The sequence below is a fragment of the Aptenodytes patagonicus genome, chromosome 6 (assembly GCF_965638725.1).
Source record: "Aptenodytes patagonicus chromosome 6, bAptPat1.pri.cur, whole genome shotgun sequence".
Classification (NCBI taxonomy): Eukaryota; Metazoa; Chordata; class Aves; order Sphenisciformes; family Spheniscidae; genus Aptenodytes; species Aptenodytes patagonicus.
The window spans coordinates 16,923,835-16,948,119 of record NC_134954.1 but is presented as its reverse complement, the minus strand read 5'-3'; the positions used below and the strand labels follow the sequence as shown (position 1 = coordinate 16,948,119).

The window sequence follows — 24,285 nt, the reverse complement described above, 5'->3', positions numbered from 1 at the left end:
AAGGTGCAAGCATCTTCTCCAAAGACTTAACAGTTGTAGCTACCCTGGGAGGGAATGCCTGGTTTTTATTTGATATATGATAAAAAGGCCATTGAAGGAGGACAGTCTGCAGCCGCTGGATGTTTTACTTTCATTCTTCGTGTTTGAGAGTAGCCAATAACAACTCCGTGTCACTGCAGTCCGGCCTTGAGAATTTGTTGAGTTCTGACATAAAGTCATTTCACTGAAAATTTTAAAGCCAGGTTTAAATCACACAATTATAATTTACTATGTACATATGTAGCTTATGATTTATTTTTTAAGAGGGCACATTAAAGCTGAGCAATTCTGTTTGTTTCGTTTAGTTTATCCTTAGTCTGTATAATTTGTAAATGTATATTTGCATGAATAATTACCGCTGAATAAGCTAAACCAAGTGGGCTGGCAAATACAGATTACTGTTTCTGCTTAGGAAAATGTGATCAATGTGACTTTATGCTTTAGAGACTAATGCTACTAAGTATCTCTGCAGTTAACTCTTATAAAGAGGATATAAATAATATTAAACACATATAAGAAAGAATTATTAGAATTTAGAATTTTGTCACTAGTGAGCTTTCTGAGATGACAAATAATCAGCATCACTTAATGAAAGCTTAAAATAATAAAATTTCTAATAGGTTTTTAGGCCTCAAATGATATCGTGTCCTTTAGTGGTTTATAACCAAAGCAATGTTCTTAGAGACTTTAAAATAAATAAATATCAATTTAATATTATGGAAAACAAGAATGTTTTATTTCAGAATACCTGAAAAACTAGATTTACATTTAAATATAGTTAGAAAAGATGAAAAAACGAGGTTTGTTGATTGGATATCTCACTGGATATCATGAATTAAGAAGGTATACTCAAGTATTAGTTTTGTCTTCTGCTTAAGGGAAACTGAAAGAATGTGATTTGGGACAGGGTGGGGGGGAAGTATGAATGAATTAAAAGAAGGAAAAATAAAGTTGAAAATAGATATAAAGGGGGGAGTCAACAGGATGAGCATTATCGACAGGGAACTGAGCTATGTCAACTCAGATTTATCTGGGGCTCAGTAACCATAAAACACAGAAGAGGTTCTTTTCTGTAGGCTATAAAAAGGCTTCGATCTTAATTCGGTCTCCCTGGGAGTTAGTAGAAAAAAAGTCTGCTATAAGCTGTAAAAAGCAAGCAAGCAAACAAGTTAAACCTCAATCTCTTTCTAAAAATGATACTGGAACAGCAAAAGCAACCTATAGAAGCTTCAGTAGATCCCTGCCTGGAATGGAGATGTGTTAGCTGGACAGATAGGACGAGGGGGAAGAGAGAGCAGGTAAAATGTGTCTGTGACTGAATTCAGTCTGCAAGGCCAAACTCTATCAAACTGAGGTTAAGGGACATCTTTTTTTCTTCCTGCTTTGGTACAAATTACAGTTTTAGCTGCCATTGTAATGCAGTGTGCAATTTTATGTAATAAAAGCTAGACAAAAAGAATCCTTTTTGACTGTAAACTGGCACTGTGAGTCATATTTAATTACTGTGGAAGTTTATTGTATGAGTAGGAATATTGAAGTAAAAAAAGAAAACCTCTAGAGTAAGGTGCTAACAAACATAAAGAAAAAATGTCATGAATCTGAAGACGAGTAAATCCTTGTAGGTAAAAACAACTAGTTATTTAACGACCAGCTAGTTATTTAATGACCCCCACACACATGTATCTTGCTATGTGGAACAGTACTGAAGTTCTGTGATCTAAATCTGCCCAGACATTGTGGGTCAGGTGCATCTCTTAGTATTGTAACGGGGCAAAATCAGCTTCAGTTAATCCAGATAAGTAATGATTTGGTTTTTTGGGCTCAGACAGCATGTTCAAATTCAAATTGCACAAATCATCTCTTTTTGGCTTGCCTCAGACAGTTGCTAGGAAATACAATAGGTTATTATTTTTCAAGATGTAAGATTATTTTTCTCGTTCCAGTTTTCTAAGAAGACCTAAAAAGAAAGTCAAGGGTAGGGAGTCCTGCGCTACTAGAAATAGAGTCTGGATAAGTAGTGTCCAAATTTGGCCAAGATAGTAGGGGAATTTAATTTCAAATACACACTTTAGTCATTCACAGGATTTCACAGAGGCATTTCTGTGTAATTACCTCAAATTTATCTACAAGCTTTCCCAGACTGTTTGGGAATGTCCAAGTGTCATACGACATTCAAAACATTGTAAGCAGTGTTTGCTACCAGAAGACAGCGTGCTTGGATTTTGAGGCCTTACACCAAATTTTTCATAAAGTAAATAGAGAGTGGAAAGCTCACCAGGGGATTTAAAAGATAGTGTTATTTTGAAATTATTGTAAACACTGGAGTATGGTGTTTGCATGAAAACTGTGTTCTAAAGACAGGAATTTTTGTTTTATAGCAAAAGCAGCTCTATAAGAAATTACTCTTTCATGTGAACACCCCCACCCCCCGAGAACTCTCCTCTTAAAAATCTGACATCTGCCTCAAATTCTTTCCTGATTTGTTTCTATCTTGTGTTGGACTTGTCTTTATTTTACTAAATGTTGAATTATACCCTTGGTCATGCTTTCTCAGATCTTTTCCTCTTCTGATAATGCTGAGCCTAGCAACATAAAACAGAAAATAAAACTTACTGCACTTGCACTTGGCTTCAGCGAGTCCTAACCATGAAGGAACAGGCTGACTGATCCTACTCATACTGAGTGCCATTACTGTAAAGAAATCAATATTTAGGCACATTACTTTCTTAGTTCAACCTTCAGCACTTCAATTGAACTAGAGACAGTCAGGAGATGCATGCCACAAAACCCACAAAGAAAGGAGGTCTCTCTCTGTCCCTCTTTTTGCCTGGAACCAAGTGAAGGACAAAGTTTGAAAGATAATTTTGAATATTAACATTTCTGTAGAAATACATATAAGTATAGGTATATAAAAGATGGCTATGGCTGTTTATTTTATCTCTGGTGTGCTCAGTAGGACAACGAAGGAGGCTTGGGTGGTAGCAATCACAGGGAGACAGCTGTAGTTCCCTGATTATCGGAGGGATGCTTTTGGCTGAAATGGGAGCAGCAGCTCATGTCAGAAAGCGTAGCAGAGTTTACACCAACAAATGATTTGGCATACTTGGGCACAGCTCCGTTATCTCCCCTTTTCTTTCTTCCTTTAATTTTAGAGAAGAGCTAGTTTTATGTTTGCAGCTTTCTTCGCGTTTGTTGATGTCCAGCTTTGATCTACAGCCAGCTTGAGTTTACTTTTATGCTTTTCTGAATGCTGCCTTCAGCCTCAATTTCAGAGCTGTGCAAATAAATTATAGTGAAGTGTTTAATTAAAGTTAGCCTCACGTCCTGATTGCAGACTGCCATCTTCTCAGATACAACTTGCAAATATATTTTGGAGTTTTTACTTTAGGCAGGATGACTAGTTGAAGGTCATTTACTTGTGATTGATCCTGCATTGGATGTTTCTGTTACCCTTATTTTGTGAACAACCTGAAAATAGTAACTGAATGTTGAAGGACAAATAAAGGGCATTGACTTGAATGAAAGGGATGTAGTAAGCCTGAACAGTTACAGAACTGAGGGGTTGATACTTCTGGAATTACATATGTGCTTTTTGGAGAAATTGTCTTAATTCTGAGGAATAAGCAATCCTAAATATATTGTATACATAGCATTTAATATTTAGTTTTCTTCAATACTTGGAGTTTCTTTAGGTCATCCATTTCTGACACTCTGTTGGTGGGTAGGTCAGAACTGGCAAGAATATGAGCTTGACTGTGCAACTGAATATCAGTCATTTTCATGGCTGCAGCTTCTACGGTCCTGACCTCCCAAATAGTTTGTGTAGAAGCTCTTCATTAAGATGAGTCAACAGGTTGGTATTTGATAAAATATATTCGTAATTTGAGGTTACTGAACTGTGGCACTAACAACAGGTAACATTAAGAAGAGAAGATTTTTCACCACAGCCATTCTGTATGCTACTTTTGGTTTTGTTTTCTGCATAAGTTTACACCTTTCAGGTAAGATTTCTTTGAGATTGCTCAGTACTGACCTTAATGTATTCTCTTAAGAAATAATAGTAAAACTATTTGCTTAGGTGTGGTGCTTTTTCTACCCTGGGATTCCCTGCCTTGATAGCTAGAGCAGATGCATTTAAGAGCTACCTTCTTATCTGCACTGACTCCATCTGCATTTTGGTGGTTGTGAGAAACATCCCTTCCTGGGTGTATTGGCTTTGAGGTTTTTGGGGTTTTTTTTCTGTGGGTTTTTCCCTTAATCTTTTTCCTGTTTTGCGTGCCCCTGGCAAATCAGTCTCTGAGAGGCACAATCTGCCTCTTAGCCAGTGTATTGGATGCAGATGTATAATGCTGTTATTAAATGCCTTTCTTCATTCAAGTGGACTGAATGATAACAATGTGATATGACAAATATATTTTCATTATTATTTTTGACCTATTTAACTAGTCCTTTTTTTTAATTGCCTCAGCATTTGCAAAGAAAGCAAAGTTTTAAAATAGTATCCAGCATCTTCAAGATCCCAGCTGCCACCTGCTTCATACAGTTATTCATACTTTTCCTTTCCAAGACCTGTCTTACTCTTTTTCATTCATGACTGGATGAAGTACGCTGTTCTATTCTCTTTCATTTTGGAGATAAGTAGAAGAAATTGGGAAAAGATCCTTGACAGTCTTGATTGTAGCATTTTCAGAGTGGCTGTCTTTTCTGTTTTGGGGGGATTTTATCATAGTTTTTAAGACAGAATGTTTACAACTCATTGAGCATCATCTTGGGACATAGAAACTAATAATAAGTCTAACATAAAATAATTTCTTTTTTTAAAAATGTTTGTTTTATTACTTACCCCTACTTCATTTCATGCATGGGGGAATACTACTGAACTCCATATTGCAGATTGCAGTTTGTTCCTAAATAGTCATATCTTTCAAACAGCATAGCATGAAACAATTCGAAGAGTAAGTACCTAATTCAGATGGATAAAACAACTCATTCTTTAGCAGTTTCCCAATTTTAGGGTAAGAGGATTTACCCTTGCATATCTAAACCAAGTACACAAGTGCTTTTTTTTGGCACCTGGTAAAAGGATGAGTTCTCTTTTGTTTTTGAACAGATTATCCAACCACTGGAAAGCATGGGTAGTTGGGGGTGGGGTATTTTGCTTTTTTAAAGTCTGGAATGTGTAAAATGAGGATTATGTCATGTTGTAAGCATTTCTAAAAAAAAAAAAAAAAAAAAAAGAAAATTTAATCTATTCATTTTTAGAGATGTCAGGAATGTTGTGACTAAAACAGGACTTCATGCAACATAAATGGACTGTTAATTTCTCAGTGGATTATTGAGAGGGTAGCACTCTTCGGATTCAGTAGGATTCTTTAAAATGATTTTAAAGGTGTATTTTTTCAATCTTTTATTTTATGCTAGAAGTAAAGGGTCCAATTAGTTGAGCCCCAGTGTATTAAATAAAAATAAAACTGACTACTCTGAGCTAGTGTTGCTGTACTGTATTTGACGAGATGTTGTTATTAAGTACTGCAAAATATTTTGCTTTTTATTACAAATTTTACTAAAATATTCAAGTGTAGAAGAAAGGAAGGGGTAGGAATGATTTTTAAAACTATTTTCGTAATTTAATGTTTACCTATTAGTTTCTGGACTGTACTGCCAAAATCTTATGACTTTGTTCTAAACTCTTCCAGTGGGTTATTGACTTCATTTGGGAGGGGAGGAGCCATGTGTAGTTTCGCTCAAGAGAAGATTTTCTTCCGGTTCTTTGTCATTTTAACTGAAGTTAGAATTGAGATTAGCTGTGCAAACCTCCAGCTGCTAGGCTGTGTGTGATGTTACCAGGATGTGATAACTTGCTGTGGTAGACATGTGCAACATTTTTACCCATGGTTCCCAAAAAGGTAAAATTAAAGGTCAAAGATTTGTGATGAGAAGAAAATCACTTCGAAGTTACAGTGAAATATAAGTGTGCAAGTACCCCTGAAGTTGGACAGTAACAAGAGGCTTAGGTCATACTTATTTTCAGGCAAGTGCAAAAGAAAAACTTCTAATATATTGAGCTTTGACATATCCTTCATGTGGAAGATGTGTAATGAAAGCACATGTAACTCTTTATTATATTATACCCAGCTGCTTTTTCATTATGTAATGACTTCTTACGTGTACCCTCAGTGTATGAATGTATTTAATAGCTTTGGCATTGGGGCTTACTTTTAACATTTGGAGCAAAGAACATGGTTTACAGAGTGTTTGGGGCAGCAGGGAGTCAAGTTCTGGTTCTCACATAATTAAAAAATGAGCTGTGCTTTTGTAGGGCCTTTTATTCAGCCTGCTCTTGTTGAGCTCATACGTTGCCTGGGAAAGACCGGTGAGCAGCTCTTAAAGATGCAGTTCGCATCCATGAATTAACTAAGAACATCCAAGGGCAGTTGCTAAATGCATTAATAAGTGTGCAAACATGTAGTTTTGTTGTTTACAAAGCAGTGGATAGCACCCTGGAGGAGCAGCTAGCAAAAATGATGTGAAGAGAAGAAGCACGTGAATGTAGATAGGCAGGGATCTCATTTTCACACAGGCATACTGTAGAAGCAAATGGTTTGATATGTCATTATGTTATATCTTTGTGTATTGATTTTGCCTCAGGAAAATTCAGTGTAGTTTCTCTCATAGGAATGATGAAAGCTCCGATTTTTGGTTTGCTTGAGGGTACGTTGGAAAAGCATTGGATCCAAAGGAATTATACTAGAGGTGTCCCCAGAAGTCAGCCTAGCTATAACCTCTCAAGCCGTAAGACTTTTGAGACTCTAATAATTATTGCATTAAAGTGTATCTATTGACATGTCTATAGGTACAAATTAAAATAAAGCTGAGATCTACAGAATGAGGTAAAATTTGTGTGAACTTCAAGGAAGTACACTGGTCAATACCCTTTCCTCATTTGAGGTGAACTCTTTATAACCAGAGGCATCAGGTTAGGTAAAAAAATAAAACAGCTTCTGCTAGTATAAAAACTTCTTCACTTGATTTTATCATACCATCCAAATACGATGATCACATAGGAAAAAATTTATATTGGATTTCAGCCTGTAGTCACCATTTGAATTTTCTTATGGAATAGTTTTCAAGTTCTTTAGATATTAAAAACCCCACATATTTCAGAAGAAACTGTATGAAGTGCAAGATTTTCTGTTCCTACATTTCAGTATTTGGTGTTAAATCCGATGTTTGCCTGTTCCAGAACTGTTTTATAACTTTGGCTGACCTTTCTAAATACTTGGCTTATACAGCACTGATGACATGTTACAGACTTAGAAACTTGTTAACTTGAAAATTTAAAAGAATACATTTAAGAAGACAGAAACCTTGGCAAAATATTTTTATGATTTCAACTTAAATGTTGAGGTGCAAACTCAGACAAAATATTCAGATACAGTTGTAGAAGGGTAAATACTTTCCTAAAATACCCGTGTTCAGGAATCTAGTAAAATTTCACACATCCTACATATCCAGAACAACTGTTGGTAGAATTTTAACAGTTTGTGTAGAGACGCCCAAAATCAGAACTGTTGCCTTTGGCAATGAATCCATACTTAAGTTACCAAAAATGAATGGAAAGAGAAACTTTTCCATCTTGTACTGCTCCTCTTATTTTAATTTTTAAACACTCATGTAATATTCTCGTGTCTTCTTGTATTTGTGTTTTATGTGAACACTGTATAGGGATTTAGAGGTTCCAGAATGTCCTCAATGGTGTTCTGAGAGCTTCATAACATTCTAAAACAATAATGTACAAGACTGATTATCCTCATACTTGGTCTTTACCAGAATTTATTGCTATAAATGTGTGAGAAAAATGCCCTTGGTCATTCTTAAATTATACTTTTTTTTTTTAAATCCTTGAAAACATGTCTTGAAGTATTTTTCCATCACTGCCAATGCTTGACATTTAATAATAACTTAGACCTTTACTACATATTCTTGCAGTGTCCTAACTGAAGAGCTGAAGATCTTCATGCTCTAAACACTTTTATTTTAGTTGGAAGTAACTCTAAAGAATTTTAAAATATGTATTAATTGAAAAGTTTACACATCAGAGCAGTGTAGTCTGGTATCGCTATGGTTGTCTGAGTATAATGCTTGGATAACTGATGGACTATAAGAAAATACTTCAATAGATAAGGTGGGCTGTTCAGGAATCATATGAGACCACATAATAAAACTATTGGGAGAGTATGTATTATCTGTATATTTTCATAAGTGACCAGTATAATCATTGACTCATTTTCTGAAATGCTTTACAAGACTCTGATTCCTTTTAAGAAAATTAACAGAAGTTAGTATCCCTTACATGGTTTTAAATACATTCCTGTAGCTAACGAGGGGAAATTCTTATCAGAATCACCACCACTTACTATAACCACTGGCAAAAAAATTTGGGTTTTTATCACAGCTGATGAATTATGAATGAAAACAGCAAAGGTATAAATTTATCTGTCAGATTGAATTCTCAAGCTCTCTGTTATTACAGGTATTCCTGGTTAGGAAGTGGGGGTAAGGTAATTGCAGAACTCTGCTCAGGTGCTTGTACTTATGCAAACAGCTTTGTTTCTGTGGAAGGAGCACCCTCAATGATGCATGGTTATAGGTATAGCCTGAACTTTGTCTTCTCTTTGCAGGCAGAACTTGTTGATATACAGTATGGGACCGTGGAAGACTTGATCCGGATTCAAGCCATTACAAACGTGACCAAAAAAATTGCACTTTTGAAACTAGGACAATCACCTTTGCTTTATAAGGTTAGTCAAATGCTTGTTGCACTTTAGTGAATTATTTATTTGTTTTTTCAGTTTCAAAATACCAAAACAAAGACTTTCCCATTCTATCCCAGTAAGTCAGGATTTACTGGCATTCAGATTCTTCCTTAATACTAGCCACTTTGATCTGCAGTGCCTTTTATGTGTTACAGTTATTTGTTTTGCTGCATATCTTACAGTGCCCCAGTAGTATGCCATATTTTCTCTGGGTGTACTATAAGCCTTTTGGCAAATAAAGAAATCCCTAAAAGAAATAATAAAGCATGAGGGAAAAAAAAAAGCAACTGAGATCAGGAATAGTTGGATCTGCGTCTGCTAAAAACGTACATATAACACTGCACTGAAGTCTTTTGTTTCTGCATAATTGTACGTAGTACTTGGCCTGCTGGCTGTAGTTTAAGCATGCTGTGAGAGGCGGCAGAGCACAGTATGCGCTCACCTGACCTCAGGCATCTGCGGGTCTTTCCAGTCCCGCTGGGCTGTGTCTAAAGCTCAGCACTTCGGGCCTTGCTACGGATGTGCTGCTGCCAGCACTGAGATTGTGAGGTAGTAACCAATAGCGTACACTATAGGAGGACTAACGCTATTGTTTATGGATTTGTTTAAGAAATGACATTGTAACTTGATTTCATCATGACATGATATAGCCTCGCCGTGTGGAGAATTTGCCTTTGCCACCTTGGTTCTCTCTGCCATCCTTACCACCTCAGAAGGAAGAAAGGGACTGAGAGTTGGAAAAGAGCATTAACTTCTGTGGTGTTTTCTGCTGTGTGAAATGTGTAAACAGATTACCCTGAGATACACAGATAGGCATTTATCCCCCTTGCTATTAATGTTCAGTCACTCCTGTAGAATCACGAGGATTTACTGGTCTATGGATGGATTACCACCAGTTCAGAATGAGAACCATGTTTTTCTTCCACTCCCTCCTTCCTTCTTCTTTAGTTGCAGCTATGTGTGGGGAGGGGTGTACATGGGTATGTGTGTGTTCGTTCTTTCTCCTCCAACTCCAGCGCTGGTAGAGATGGAGTCCATCCACTTGTACATTAGACATAATAGACTCAACATATAAACCACATTTAAACTCTAAATGTCAAGTAACTACCTTCTATTGCAAATATTTTATAAACAAAAATGCTGTTTTGCCTTTCAGAAAATACACTAGTCCAATAAATGTTTAAACAATTCATTCCGAATTCACAAAAGCAATTCTAAAAGAACAGTGACTCGAGACCTTACAATTAAGAGAAACAGGATCTGCTCTGTCGGCCATAGAAAGCACAATTGGGACCACAGCACAGGTTCAGAAAAGAACCAGTTAATATTTTTTTCTATAGGAATAATATTTGTCTCAATAAAAATGCCATTTTCAACTGAGTAGCTTTAGCTGTTTATTTAAATTATTTAGATGCAATCTAATTACGCCCGTGAAAGGTCAGTTATCATTGCTGGAACTTGGCTGTTGTGCATCATTTCCACCAATGGATCTTATAATGCATTTCACCGCTAAGTGACAAAAACAATGAAATAGCAGTTGGGACTCATAAAGTAGGAATTTGATAAAGATGGAAAATTTGCTGTAATAACACTGTCTAAAGTGTCTATGCGATGGACTTTTTACCAATTTAATTTGTGTTCCTGTAAGCACTTACTGTGTCTAAATTAGCAAGTAGTGCAGCCTGAAGGAGTAGGGCAAAACAATTGGTGCTGAGGACAGGGCGCATCTCAGGAACTTTTAGTTTGGGTTGGCTGTAGCCTGGCCCCAAGAAGTAAATGCTAAGTGGTGGCTGAGGTGTATTAGCCACACTTCTGGTGCTCATCTGCTATTCCAAAAGAATCCATTTTGCATGTTCAGAGTCTGTTACACAATATGAACCAAAGTGTGGTATGATCAGGAGATGGACTTCGAATGCACGGTCGGGATCTGAGCTAAAAATACAACTCCACAAACCTACTTTTTGTGTTCTGCTCACACAGGTAGGAAGTTTGCCCTTTATTTGTTATTTCTTCTTTTTGAGGTTGTAAACTGTCTTTTTTTTAGAATATAAATCATGTCTCTTTGGCTGTGAAATAATTGTAAGCTATTAAAAGTATGAGAAAATATGTAGGAAGATATCAGAAGTAGATTCTTCTTTCATAAGGAATATTTGAAGTGAAAGAGAAAGATTGCCTTAAACAGCAAGTCCTGCTGGTTTAAATGGGCCCAGTATTTCACTACTGAATCCACTTTTTGTATCTCTTTTCCCCCTAATGTTTATGTTTCTGTACTTACTTAGTCTCACATTTCTGTCTCAGCAGATACTTCCCTCTGCCTATATTTTCCTTATCTCTGTCTTCCACGTGCTTGGTTTTACATCACATAAAAACAGAACGCTAGTTCATAACAGAGCTGTCGCTAGAGATATATATATATTTTTACTGGTTTTCTTTCTAATTTCATTATTTAACTTGTATTTTTCACATTTTAATGTTCTTTAATTTCTCATTATTATTACTTTATATTATACAAATATCTCTGGATTTTTATAGATCCTGCATCGAGGTTTCACCTTCATAACAGAGTTTCTAATCATGTCTCTCTTTTTCAGCTTTGCATTTTCCCTCACATGGGTATGCTTTTTGCCTCTCTCTCTTTTACTGCCATCATCAACTGCTGTTTTTCATGTGTTTTTCCTATTTTCCCCTTTTGTGTTTTTAATTTGCCTTTTTTTTTTTAATCTTGACTGTTCTTTCTCTCCATATTGAGTCCATTGGAAAAAGCCTGAAAGAAATTATTAATAAACTGCTGCCGGCAGAAAACTCACCATGAAAACTGAACAACATTTCTTTAGTCTTCACATCACATTAACAGGAAGAAGTATGTGCTGGTAGAAAACAGCTTGATGTACAAGGGGATAATTTATAGAAATAAGTCCAAGTGATGGAAATTTTAATATTTGGAAAAATAATTGTATTACTGACCATATTTTTGCTGTAGAGGTTTAGTTTGATATTTTATGGAGATTGGATAGGGTACAAAATTTGGAGGAGGATCAAGGTTGCAAATAATTTGGAGCTTCTACTTTCAGTCTTTCAGACTGGGCTCATCTATCATCTTTTCAGACACACTGAAAACAGCAGACAGGATTCAGAGCTTGGAGTAACTTGAAATTGGAATATACAGGGAATTTGGAGTATACAGAAAAGCCTGAAGTTAATGTGCTGTTAGAATATGCATTTGAATCCGTAATGTGAGTAATCCTGATTAAATTTGGTAAGGTTCATATATTTACGCTGCTTTGTGAGAACAAGATTTGTAGAAATCTGACCTTAAGTTATTTTTGTAATTGAATATGATTTTCAGATTTTATTGGGAGTGTTGTATTTCTGTTCCACTGAAACAGAACATAGTATCTGATCAGGGCAAGAGGGGCAGCAGTTATGGCAGTGGGCATACTTCCTAGAGTATTGGCAGAGCCACAGAGACACATCTCGATCCCTTAAGCTGGACCTTTTCAAATAAAGAATATGTTACTTAACAGCCACGTGATAAGTTATACATATAAAAAGAAAGAACATTTACAGCAGGGTAAAGTATCAAAACGAGCGTTGACTGGGGAAAAAAGACAGGTAGAGCTTACGTTGCTGTGATAAAAAGAGTAGATAAAAAAGGGATATGTATTAATGTATATATAAATCAGAGTGGGGTGGAGGTTTAGAAAGGGGTTTTACCATTGATATGGCACTATTAAGATCAGTAAGGGAGCAAGACTCTGTAGTCTATTATAAAATTAATATTAAAAGTGGGAGAAAAGAATGGTCAAAATGCTTCAAGAGCTGGAGCAAGTTATAGTATGGCAAAGGCAGAGTAATTTTCAAATGCAACGGAAAGGTTTAGGAATTTACTACTCCCAGCAGCTGGAGTGACAGTTTCCTATAGCAACACAAAATAAGCCAGTGGACTGAGGAGCGAAGCATACAGGGAGTACTCATATGATGCATTAATTTGGCGTAGCCATGATGCTAGTAATCTCTGTCTCCTCAGCCAGAATAATTCACAGTGCTGAATAACTGACAGAAGGAAAAATTTTAAACTACTATGGCTATTCCTAAAGGGATCTTGTGATGAGTCTGAGACACTTCTAAGAGCTGGATTGTTTCGGAATAAAAAGGGGACTGGATTAAGGAAGAAGAAAAACTTTCTGAAGGAGAAAGCTGAAACGAGACAAATGTAGAAAAGAAGTGAAGCACAACTTCTGGAATTAACTACCGTAAAAAAAGTAGAATACTTGCTTCCTCACGCCTTCAGACTGAAAGTGACTGCTTTCTGGTGTTCTGGCTAGAAGGAAGATCTGTGCTTTGGTGGAACTCAGGTTATTGGGATCACTGGTGAACTTCAGTAGCCAGTTACATACAGGAGGTCAGAGCAGACTCCCTGATGTCCTTGAATCAGGAGGATCTATAAATGTGGGGAAAGATGATGAAATTTATTACTATTGGTTAAGCAAATCACTTCTGTGATGTAGAACACCTTTTTGAGAAAGAGCAATTTGAGTTGCCTGCTGTGTTTGTAAACAAGAAACATATTCTAATAATATAAAATGTGTGGTGACAGAAAGATTGATGAAACCACCTCACTAGCACCCAGCTCCACTGCCCTAAAACTTGTCTATGTCACCACTGTGAGCACATAAAAGAAGCCAGAGGAGGCTTTTTTTCAGGGAGAACTGCACAGTAGTTTCAGTATCCAGCCTCTGGAAATACCATCACCAGATTCACTTTTTTGAAAAACGTTGTGAGTCTTGATCATGATTTAATCCTTTGGGGTTGGGATTCAAGAAAAAGCCATAGTTTCTGTCCTAAATTAACTTTTAATAGAGTAACAAAAGCTCTGAAGGCCAAACCACTTCATCATTAAAATGTTCACATATTAACATTTTTTCCACATCCATTAAATGAAGATGTTGTTCTAATGTGTAAATATCTATATCTATTTTAATAATTTACTGCCTTCATAAATATTCATAAAATTGCCTTTTAACTGTCATAAAGTTTAGAAATGTGGATGCTTGCATGTTTATGCAGAGGTTATTGGCAGACACTTACGGATAAGGATTTACTAAATGGAAAATATTAAAGATTTCCAGACTAAAGGCAATTTGCAAAAAGGCTTCTATTTAATAACCACGTTACTTTTAAATAAGTTTACTTTTGAAAAAGTCATTTCACTTTTCTACTGTCTACATTGTTTATTTCTTTCCCTCTGGTACTTTTTATGGCTAGCACGTATAACTGTGAAGATTACATTCTAAATCTCCATTTAACTAGGACTCACTCTCGCCTTCCATCCCTTCCTCCCTCCCTATATATACACATGTGTATTTGTGTGTATATGTATACATGTGAATATATATATACAGTGTGCACATATAAATATATATATAAACTACATTGAACAAAATGTTTTTTAGGGAACTTCAAATCTTATATACCTTCCATTATTAAGGACACTGGGTTTTGGGGGGTTTTTTGTAGGATGGAATTTTTTCCAAGGTGCCTAAAGTCTGTATATACCCATTTCCCGCATGAGTGCTATGGACTTTTAATGATATTATAACTGCTCCCAAAGCCCTTCTTGAAAATTCGAGCCATAGGTATAGGTAGTATGACTAAAAGTTATAGGACCGTATAAAACTAGACCTGGAGATCTAGATCTGAAGGGATCATCTAGTAACATCCGCTTGAATAGCATCCTGTTTCTCAGGTTTCCTCTAATTTATCATCCTTTTAAAATCTCATCTCGATTCCCAAAATCCTGAGCTTTCCTCTTGAATAATCCAAGCTGAGTTCAGATTGATTGATAACAATCAGATTTGTTGATGCAGAGTTTGCTATTTAGCCAAATTATATTCCTACAAAATATGCTAGTTCTTTGTCTTCAATGAACTACTAGTTGCTTTGTGGTCCTTTTTCCTTAGCCTTTGTCTCCCCTGAGTTTATAGGAGATTCCCTCCTTCAAGTTGGTTGTTTTTATTGCTATTCTTTATCCTCCCCCCACCCCCCAAGGATTAGGTTTAGTTCAGTTGTGTTCTTAACCTTCCCCCTCCTCAAAAGAGCTTCTTTAATCCAGTATGAAGAAGGCTCCCTTTTAATTTCTTTCTCTACTTCCTATGTAAAAAAATTCTGTACCAAGGCCTTCAAAAAATTTACTGGACAATTGTCTGTACCAAAAAGCTGTTTATGTAATTAATGTTTCATACTGCCATCAATCCTGTGTTTTGAATGATTCTTTTAGTCATCTATTTACCTCTTCCTGATTTCATGATTCATAGAATGATGCACAAGCTATTTTTCTCTTTAATGATTACTGAGAAAAATTATATTTGTTTCGAAGAAAGACCATAGGTCTTCCTTTATCCGAAAGTGTATCACATTTAAGAGGTTGGTAGACATACTTCTCAGTTATATTCCTCCTGCTTTGACTGATAACAATGCTTTCTTGTCCCTTTGAACAGAAGGAACAAGCCGTAATAGCTAATTAGAGAAGTCTGGAGACACCCTGCCTCAATATCATAAATCTGTTCTGTGTTGGGGTGACTAAGAAATCCACCCCCAGCCCATTGAGTACACGTACCTGAGTTAAAAAAACAAGTCTCTCTGCACAGATTTACCACTTAATGCTGCATCCTGAAGTCATATTCTAAATTTTTATTAGTAAACTTAGTTAAAACATAGCTTTAAAAAAATGAAAGTACCGATTGTGATACATTTTTTTTCCCTCTGTGTGAGGTACTATGGGAAAGAAAATTGAGAAATGGTACTGACTTGAGAAATCTGTGGTTGATGACTACAAAAAAGGCAAAAGAGTGGTTTTGTATTGCTGATTGGAACCAAATCACGCTGAGGTCTATTGTTCAGTTCCTAGAAGGCTGTTACTACCCAGAATAATTTAAACTGAGCATGTCACTTTACCTCCTACTTAATCCAGCATTTGAAAGATGATGTACTGTGACCTGTACCATCTAAAAGTGAAACAATGTCAGTGCACGTATAAATTCAATCCGTATCTGTCCAGATTAATATGAAATAGTTGACAAAAATTTGCTCTCTTATCCCTTTAGTCAAATGTGCTGCAGTAAATAAAAGTAGAGTGAGAATTCCTTCTTTATACAGTATAAATGGGAGAAAGTAATTTGCTCTTGTAAGCAGTAAGAAGAATATGTAAGGAGTGGGGTAAGAGAAAAGCAATTGATGTCTGGAATTGTAGCAGAACTTGTCAATATTCTCAAGTAATTAACATTTTGGTTGCATCAGTAAAAGGACTTTTGGTTATTACTCATTTCCTTTTCGATTACAAACCCCTGGATTTGTTTGAATGGAAGGAGGAATGTGCTATTAGCAGAGTAAACGAGGGGACATATAAGTTAATGAGTAAAAGTAGATATCGATTATTCTGCATTTCTGATGCCACAGAATTTTCCCTTGATGTTTTCAGAAGTCATTGCCGTTTTGCAGACATACTTCTATTCCCAGCTCTAGTTCCTATTCTCTCTTTCTCTTCTGGATTGATACAGAAGTTCCTGAAGTCCTACTGCTGAATTAAACACTGAATTCTTAGCTATTCGACTGGGTACATAGTCCTGTTATCTTCAATAACACTGAACACTTAATTTTCTCTTGGGAAAATAATTCTAAATATTCATATACTCAATTGGGTGTTTAATTGCACATTCGCTACATATATTAAATGCATCCTTTGAAAAATTAGTCCAGCTCCCATTATGAATCACTATTTCCTGAGGGAAAGCGCTGACCATTTTATAGCAGGTCTCCTCCTTTTAGTACAATAGGCTTAAATTGAGTGAGACAGTAAGTGGCTTCCATTCAAAAATGGAGGATGGCTGACTCATAAAAATTTCATTCTGGGGTCTTCTGAAGCTCTTGTCGGATTTTAGAGGTGTGAAGCCCAAGCATAATTTTCTATTTTATCAAGCCCTTAAAAACTGAGTGGTAAATGCAGTCATCCAATTTACTGTCTGAGTGCTCTGTCCTGATAAATGGTGCAAAGTCAAGTGAAATGGCTTTGCTGTGAGGCAATTGTTCTGAAGCGGAGCTGAGCAAAGAATGTTGCATACAAAAAGATTCCTGAGCTTCCTGGTGTTCATTGCGAGAGAAAACAGAAGTCGCATGATCACAGTCACTGGAACCTTAAGTTAAAATTGGTGGGGGCTACTTTCTTAAATTGGCTTAGGATGCCATATAATAACTAGTAACATTTTTCTTTAATAATTCCAAATTTCACATCACTTTTACACTTCAAATTTCTCTCAGGTTCTTCATCAGATTAAAAAAACCCAAACAACCAGACAAACAAAAACCCCCACATTGTTGCTGATGCTAGCCTTGTAATTGTAAATAATTGTAGTATGTGCGTTGGCTGAGATTTGTCAGCACAGTGCATAATTACGTCTAGATACAGGTAATATTTTAGATGGAGGACAGAGTATTTGCATTTTGTGAAGGTCGGAGGAGTGCCTGCATTGACAGTCGAACCTGTTATGTATGGTTTTCCACTGTAAGTTACTATGCAGGCATCATAAGAATTCTTACCACGCAGCCTCGGAATTGACCTTGAAGTGACCTAGAGAGACCACCCTTTCAAATAAGAAGGAAACATATTTTTCACTTCTAAGTCAATCGTGGTTTTCCCTAGGGTGGGAACTGACTATATTGCCTTTTATATCAGTATTCAGTTCTACGTGATGGTTTTCTGATATAAAATGTCCGTTGGGGAACTCACCTGACAACTCATTTCAGTCAGGCCTCCTACTGTGATCTCAGAGGAAGAATGATAACATTTAATCCACTTACCTACCTGACCATGTCCCATTCCTGTTTATCATATTATAGAGTATAAGAGAAAAAGGCAAGTCCAAATCTGTTAGTTCAGGTGATTCTTGGGTACCAGGTTTAAGAAGTCTTTAGACAGTTTAAGACAGACTAGAAATTCATTAGTCCTGTGTATCTGACTGCTGTAGACATTGCTGTCTCTCAATAACCATGTATGCCATCTTAATTTCAGATTCTTTTAGCAATGCAGTTGATCACGTAAATGCGTGATATGTTGGATCTGCTGTTTCCAATATCAGATAAATGTTGAGGCGTACGCAGGCTTTATGGGCTCTTGCTGTGCCTGGCAATGCAAGTTGTCTCTGCTGTATGGTGCTGTACGTGAACCATAAAAATGAGATACAGGGAAGACATCTGGAAAGCTTTAGGAGAATTGTGACCTAGCCTCCTTTTTCTGCATAAGAACTGTATGCAGCAGCAATCCCATTCAAAACAGTGTATGTATTTTTCTTGTTTTGAAAGATCTAAGAAGTACTGTAAGTATCATATTTACCCTTGGCACATGCTTCACACTTGGCATTATTAAGGGGAGCATCTTTAAAAGATGGCTTTTGCCCTAGCCAACAAAATGGGGTTGGAAGGGTGATACAGAGTGTGATAAAAGTACAGAAATTTTCACTACAGAGTATTTAATTTCCATTTTGTTCCTTTTCAGTGTAATACGATTCATCAGAAATTAGCTAATTATGAGAGGTTGAGATCTTAGCATTTAAAAAATGCATGTGAGGCTATCAAACCTGGAAATTTATTTTGTGTGCAACATTGTATATACAATATAATTTGTTTGGAAATGCCTGTAGTGTTTTGTTTTCATCTGCACATATTTGCATGTACTTTTTTCTGGAAAACTTGTATCCTTTGCAAGTGTAAAGTGGGTGTCACAAATATACTTTGCATTTTTAAATGAGATTTTTATTAAAATTATAATTTATTGATTTGTATTGTTTGCAGGTAGACCTGACTAGGATGAATTTTGATGTGAGTGCCGTACAGATTCATTGAACATTGCAAGGACTAAATCTGATGTTCCCACTCAAACTGCTTTATTTTCTTTGAAAATGAAGTCATTTTAAGGCATACAGATTCAGAAAATAAGCATTGCTTCTGACCTACCAAAAGTGCAGAATTGCTGCTAAGTTCACTGCTTAGTGATAGCAGTGGTAACAGGGGAAGAGTAGCTTACATGTCCTATTTCTCCCTTTTTCTGTTCAGCAAACAAGCAGAATAAAGCTTAGGTTTTCCCAAAATTAAATAATGTACTCTAAGTTTTAATGCCAAAATTAGTTTGAGTGTAATATGCCAAAGTTTATTTCTGACTGGAGAGATAAGCTTGATACAGTGAGGTTTCTAGCATCCTGCTCTTACTCCAGAAGAATATAGAAACACAGCCTTATCTTTAAGCACATTAGAACTCCCTTTATTTAATGTAAAGAACATATTTAAGTGTGTTGCTTAGTATGTTTGACAGGAACAAGTCCCCTTTAGCAAAAGAAGCCATGTCTGGTGTTTATTCAGGTAAAACTCTCATATGATGATAAGGTCACAGCCGTAGCATAGTACTGTTACTGTTGAAGTGTTGTTACCATAAACTGTCATGGTGACATGCACAGACAATTGCTCATCCAGAATGCTCGTCTGCTTAAGCCTTCTGTCAAGTTCTTATTGACCAGAAAAAAGTCTCCATCTTTTACGATGAGAACATAACATAAGAAATGTCCTCTGTCAGCCTGATATCCTTACCTGGCATCGCTCATGCTTAGGGAAAGTGTATGAATTACAAAGGAAGCACAAAGTAATTTTTTTTTTTTTCTGTGGTATACCTTCCCCCAAAACGGCAGTCATTGGTGTTGTGACTTCCTGAAGTGGAGAGTGTGTCTGGGCTGATTTAATTGTGAATATTCCATGAATTGGTGTACTCCACTTCTGAGCCTGTTTATACGAACCTCTACAATGTCTTGTGGTGATGAGTTCCACTATGTACATACCTACAATTTCTTGATAAAGAATTGCACATTTGGGAAAGCATGTATTTAAAACTCTGGCAATGCTTTATCACTTATTACAAACCAAAAATGGATATAACAACCTACCCACAAAATGTTCCAGCTTTAGTCTGCATGTGAACAGACTAGAGTAAATGATAGAAATCTGAAGGTACCAGCCACATGCTAAACACTAGTCTTCACCCTTTAAGGATCTTTGAAAGAGATAAGCTTTTTCTCTTGGCCTCAAGATTAATACACAGTGTAATAGGAACTAGTGCTTCAGAAGTCTGTGCTCCTTAAACAAGTAACAGCTAAGCAGATTCTGAGCTTTTTTTCTGAAATGAATTTAGTTGGTGTCTCATGGCCAGGGTGTGTTACATGATGATTTGGTTTGCCTCTGAAGATGTTTATAAATACTAGGAAAAAAGACATCTTTAACATTGCTATGATCATATTCTCTAACTAGACTCCAAGAGGAAATTAAAAAAACAAAAAACAGCATCACCCCACCCCCCAAAAAAACCAAACCCAAACCAAACATATTTAAAGGCAGATGTATGTCTTGTCCTTAAAGAGGAAGCAACACTTCCTTTTGTATCTTCTGGTGTTGACTTAAGTCTTTGGAATGGTACCATGTTAACATTTCAGTCAATTTGATTACAAATGGTATGCCGCCTTTTTGGAAATCAGTTTACTAATAATTATTTTTGGACAAAGCTAAATATCTTGTATCTTGAAATCCACGTACATCCATTTCCTAGCTAAAACCATCTGGGATTTTTATGCTGATGGGTAATACGTGAGGTTTATTGCTTTATGAAATTTAGAGGAAGAAGGATGATGTGAAGTGATAATGTCAGTAATGCAAGTGTGATAATATATGGCTTTGAATTGTACTACTGTCTGAATAGAACTCTCATACTTATTAGTAAACTTATGTATTATAAATGAAGTTGAACAATGCAAGCTGCATATAGACCTAGAAAGCATATGGCTATGGAAATTAATCATTGAATAAATAAGCAATATACCATACTTCCAGCAATATTAAAGAATAGAAATACATGGAGGAAATGTCATAGGGAAAACATTTTTTAAGTAAAAAGTATGTTCTCTGAATTCTTCTCTTTCAATATGTACTTCATCTGCCACTTCTGGAGGCAAATAAAGCAGTGGTTATCCTGTTATTAAAGAGGGGTTTGTATATTTCTCCAAGCATCTGCTTATTAGCATTGCATCAGCACAGTTCAGATCCACCTTCTACACAGTTATCTGTGTGACCCTAGAAAGCTTCATGTCTTCTTTTTGCATCTGTCTCAAAAGTGGGGCTGAGTGAGAGCCTTTGGAGAGAACTACATCTGTCACAGATTTGTAAACCCAGAACTGTGAGTGTAATTGAGCAAATGGCTTGAGAGGATTTCTCAGACTTTGTATTGTCACCTGATCTCTGATCTCAAGGGTGTACCTCTGCTGCCTTCTGGTTGCTAGGAGATCAGTGATTCAAAATATCTTTCTCGAAACATTGTGTTTCACAATCAAAACATTTCAAAGCATACAAAAAGGTTGAAATGCCTTTTTTTTTCCCCTAAAAAATATTAACCTCCCCAGGTTAATGCTGTGTGTAACAGAGAAATAAAAATAACTTTATTGACTACTTTGTTGTTGAAGGGCCAGCCGAGTAAATAGGTTAATCCAAGAAGACTGATCGTTAGTTAACAGTGCCTTCTGGAAAATTACAGCTCTTTTGTTCCCTAGCAAAATTGCTCAGGTCTTCAGAAAAAAACACAGCAGTAAGTGTTTTAAAAGATGCCGAGACCAAAGAATAGAAAAATTTGGGCTTATTTTTGGAACGCAGACCTCTTCACTGCTTTATCTCAAGACTTTCTGCCCTCATTTTGAAGTCAGTCATAAAACTTCTTTCTCTAGCTGGGGTAAAATAATCAGTTCATTCTAATAGCTTGTGCTTATCCAGTTTTCTAGAAACCAGTAAGAACCTGTTGACTTAGCGCCCTGTTTTACAGTGTGTTTTCCATCACCAACTTGCTGACATGGTTTCTGAAAGAAGGGTTTTACAGAGATGGGAACACTCAGAAGAAGTTACACAAATGTTTATACTCAAATCCAGAGAAGATTTTAGATGGTAAGCCTGGAATGTAACATCAGTGACTGAGATAAAATTAATATAAATGTTTCTAAGGCAGACTTCAAAGTCTTAAGTTATTTTCTAATAATCAAAGATTATCTTATGGGGTGAGAAGGTTTTTACTGTCAGAGCTGCCTTCTAAACTCAGTATCTTCATGGAATGTCACATGAACAGATCATTCTCTTCAGAAATCTTGTCTGAAAGGACAGTTTAATAGATGCTGGCAAAAACCCAAAAAGGTAAATTAGATTTTAAAACCCTTGTCATCCTGCTTTAAGTATCTTAACAGAACTACTTAGCTATTCAGTGTCTCTTATTGGCATATAGACTCGTTGGAAAGATGGGCATTAATTAATTTGTTTCTCTGTTGGTCTAAGTTGTCTCTACTTCTACAATTGGCTATTCTTTATGTACATTGTCTATTTTAGGATTAATCTTTAGCTTTTACTATCAAAAATAATCATAACGTTTATATGTATATTAAACATTTTTCCATTTTCAGAGAGAATTCAGTTCACTACACCTAAAAGGTTACAAAGCCTGACTCTCTCAGTTTCTTACCAGTTTAGTAAGTTTACTGAAATTGAGCGTGTTATGTTGGTGTAAAGCTGGTACAATTAAATGCAGACTTAGACACAATGATTTCAGTAACTATTAATATTCTAAATATAATGGATTTAGTTGCATTTTCCATTAATAAGTGATGCAAAAGTAAGCTTGCCGTGTAACCCTGAACTGGCTTTCTTTTCACCTTTTTGACCGGTTGCAAGCAATGGTAAGTACAAAGATCAGTTATCACTGCCAATCTGTCGCCAGAGAAGAGGCAATTAATGAGTGAGAACAGAAATTTAGATTTATGCTGTTTTCACTCCTTGCCTCAGTTGCACAGATGTTGCATGAGAAAATTCTTGTCTGAACTTGGAACTATTCCTTGATTTTCTATAGACTCCTATGCTGTGCTAAACACCAGGGGATATAAATGTCTTTTGTCTGTCAGACCATTCATTCATTGCATGGCCTTGCAGCACAACATTGTGTTGTGCTTGAGCTTTTATTTGGGTTTTTTGGGGTATTTTTGTTTTTTTCCAGAGTAAAGTTGTGTATGCTTTAAAGACTTTTACTGAAAGTTCTGTCTCAAGAGAAAACAGTGGTATAACAGAAATTGATTGATCACGGATTTCACTGTATTTCTTTTTCATTCATCTTCTAACTACAGTATTCTGTGTTTATGTCATTTAGAAGTCAGTTCAGTGGAGTTCTAGGAGCTGTAAGTGGTGCTAAGTCTTTTCAGAGGGCCCATCAGAGGGAACTGTATTTGTTTTTAGCATACAAGGTTTTGAAAGTTATTTTCTTTTGGTCTTTCTTTGCCTTCCCCAAAAAATTGTCAGAGAAAGACGACAATGACTTTACTGTGGCTGCTGTCCATGACCTAGTTGAGAAGAGTGTCAGGGAGCAATAGTGTTGCTAGCTCATCTTTCTGAACCATCCTTTGTATGACCTTGTTTTGGTATTGGGGTCTCCCTTTCCTAATCACTGCATAAAAAAATCTCTATGACAATAAGTCAGACATTTTTCACGTTTTATATTTTTTCCCTCATTTTTTATGACAAGGCAAGGGCATAATTTTGGGTTGATGTTTTGGAACTAATGGTATACTAGTGTTATTGAAGGGCTGGGGGTTGTTGGTTTTGGTTTTTTTAACTGGTGGTGAATGAATGACTTTGTAGTGCTTTGTGACTGCCAAACTAATACAACTGCCATCCCTGTTCTCATCAGGTACGTCAACCTTGGACCTCCTTCATGTAGCTGTTTATACTATTTCATTTTGGTGAAACGGGCTATTTAGTAGGTCACAGGAGGAGCCAAAGCTCTGTTTTACTGATGTGCTGAGTGGAAAGCAGCGAAAAAGAAAGGACCTAGGGAGAAAAAAGCTGCAAATGTTGACTTTTTCAGCTGTTGTATCTTTTGTGTAGATTTCCTGCAGTTTTGCTGTACCCGAGTTATAAATAAAGTGGTATTTCGGTTTATTACATATTCCACTATAGACCCTGATGTTCAATATGAAAGATACGCTCATGATATGTTCTGTGTAGCACGGTTCATGAATAAGGTCTTGTGGAAAAGATTCTAGCTGCTGAAATGTCAGTCATGAAAAAAAATGGAAACTAGCCATATTTTTAATTTTGGGATTTCTAGGGGAGCTTAGGAGTGGAAATCACTACTGATAATTTATAAAGAACTTTTATTACTAAGGTTTTGAATAACGTCTTTAATATTTATAGTTTTTGAAATAATACACTGGGGCACATTCTTTATGATCATTTCTTCTATCATTCCTGGTTTGTGACTGTTTTTCTAATAAGGAAGATAAATAAGTTCATTCTGAGTATTGATTTACTTAAAGGCATG

At 36.2% G+C, this 24,285-nt stretch overlaps 1 protein-coding gene across 1 annotated transcript in view; it reads left to right on the top strand.

The window, feature by feature from the left end:
• The window catches only part of NAALADL2 (N-acetylated alpha-linked acidic dipeptidase like 2), a 400,097-nt gene that overhangs the window by 157,797 nt on the left and 218,015 nt on the right, over positions 1-24,285 (top strand). The window contains exon 4 of the mRNA XM_076341349.1: positions 8,721-8,840. Coding sequence (XP_076197464.1) covers positions 8,721-8,840 — 120 coding nt within the window. The remainder of the gene's footprint in view (positions 1-8,720; positions 8,841-24,285) is intronic.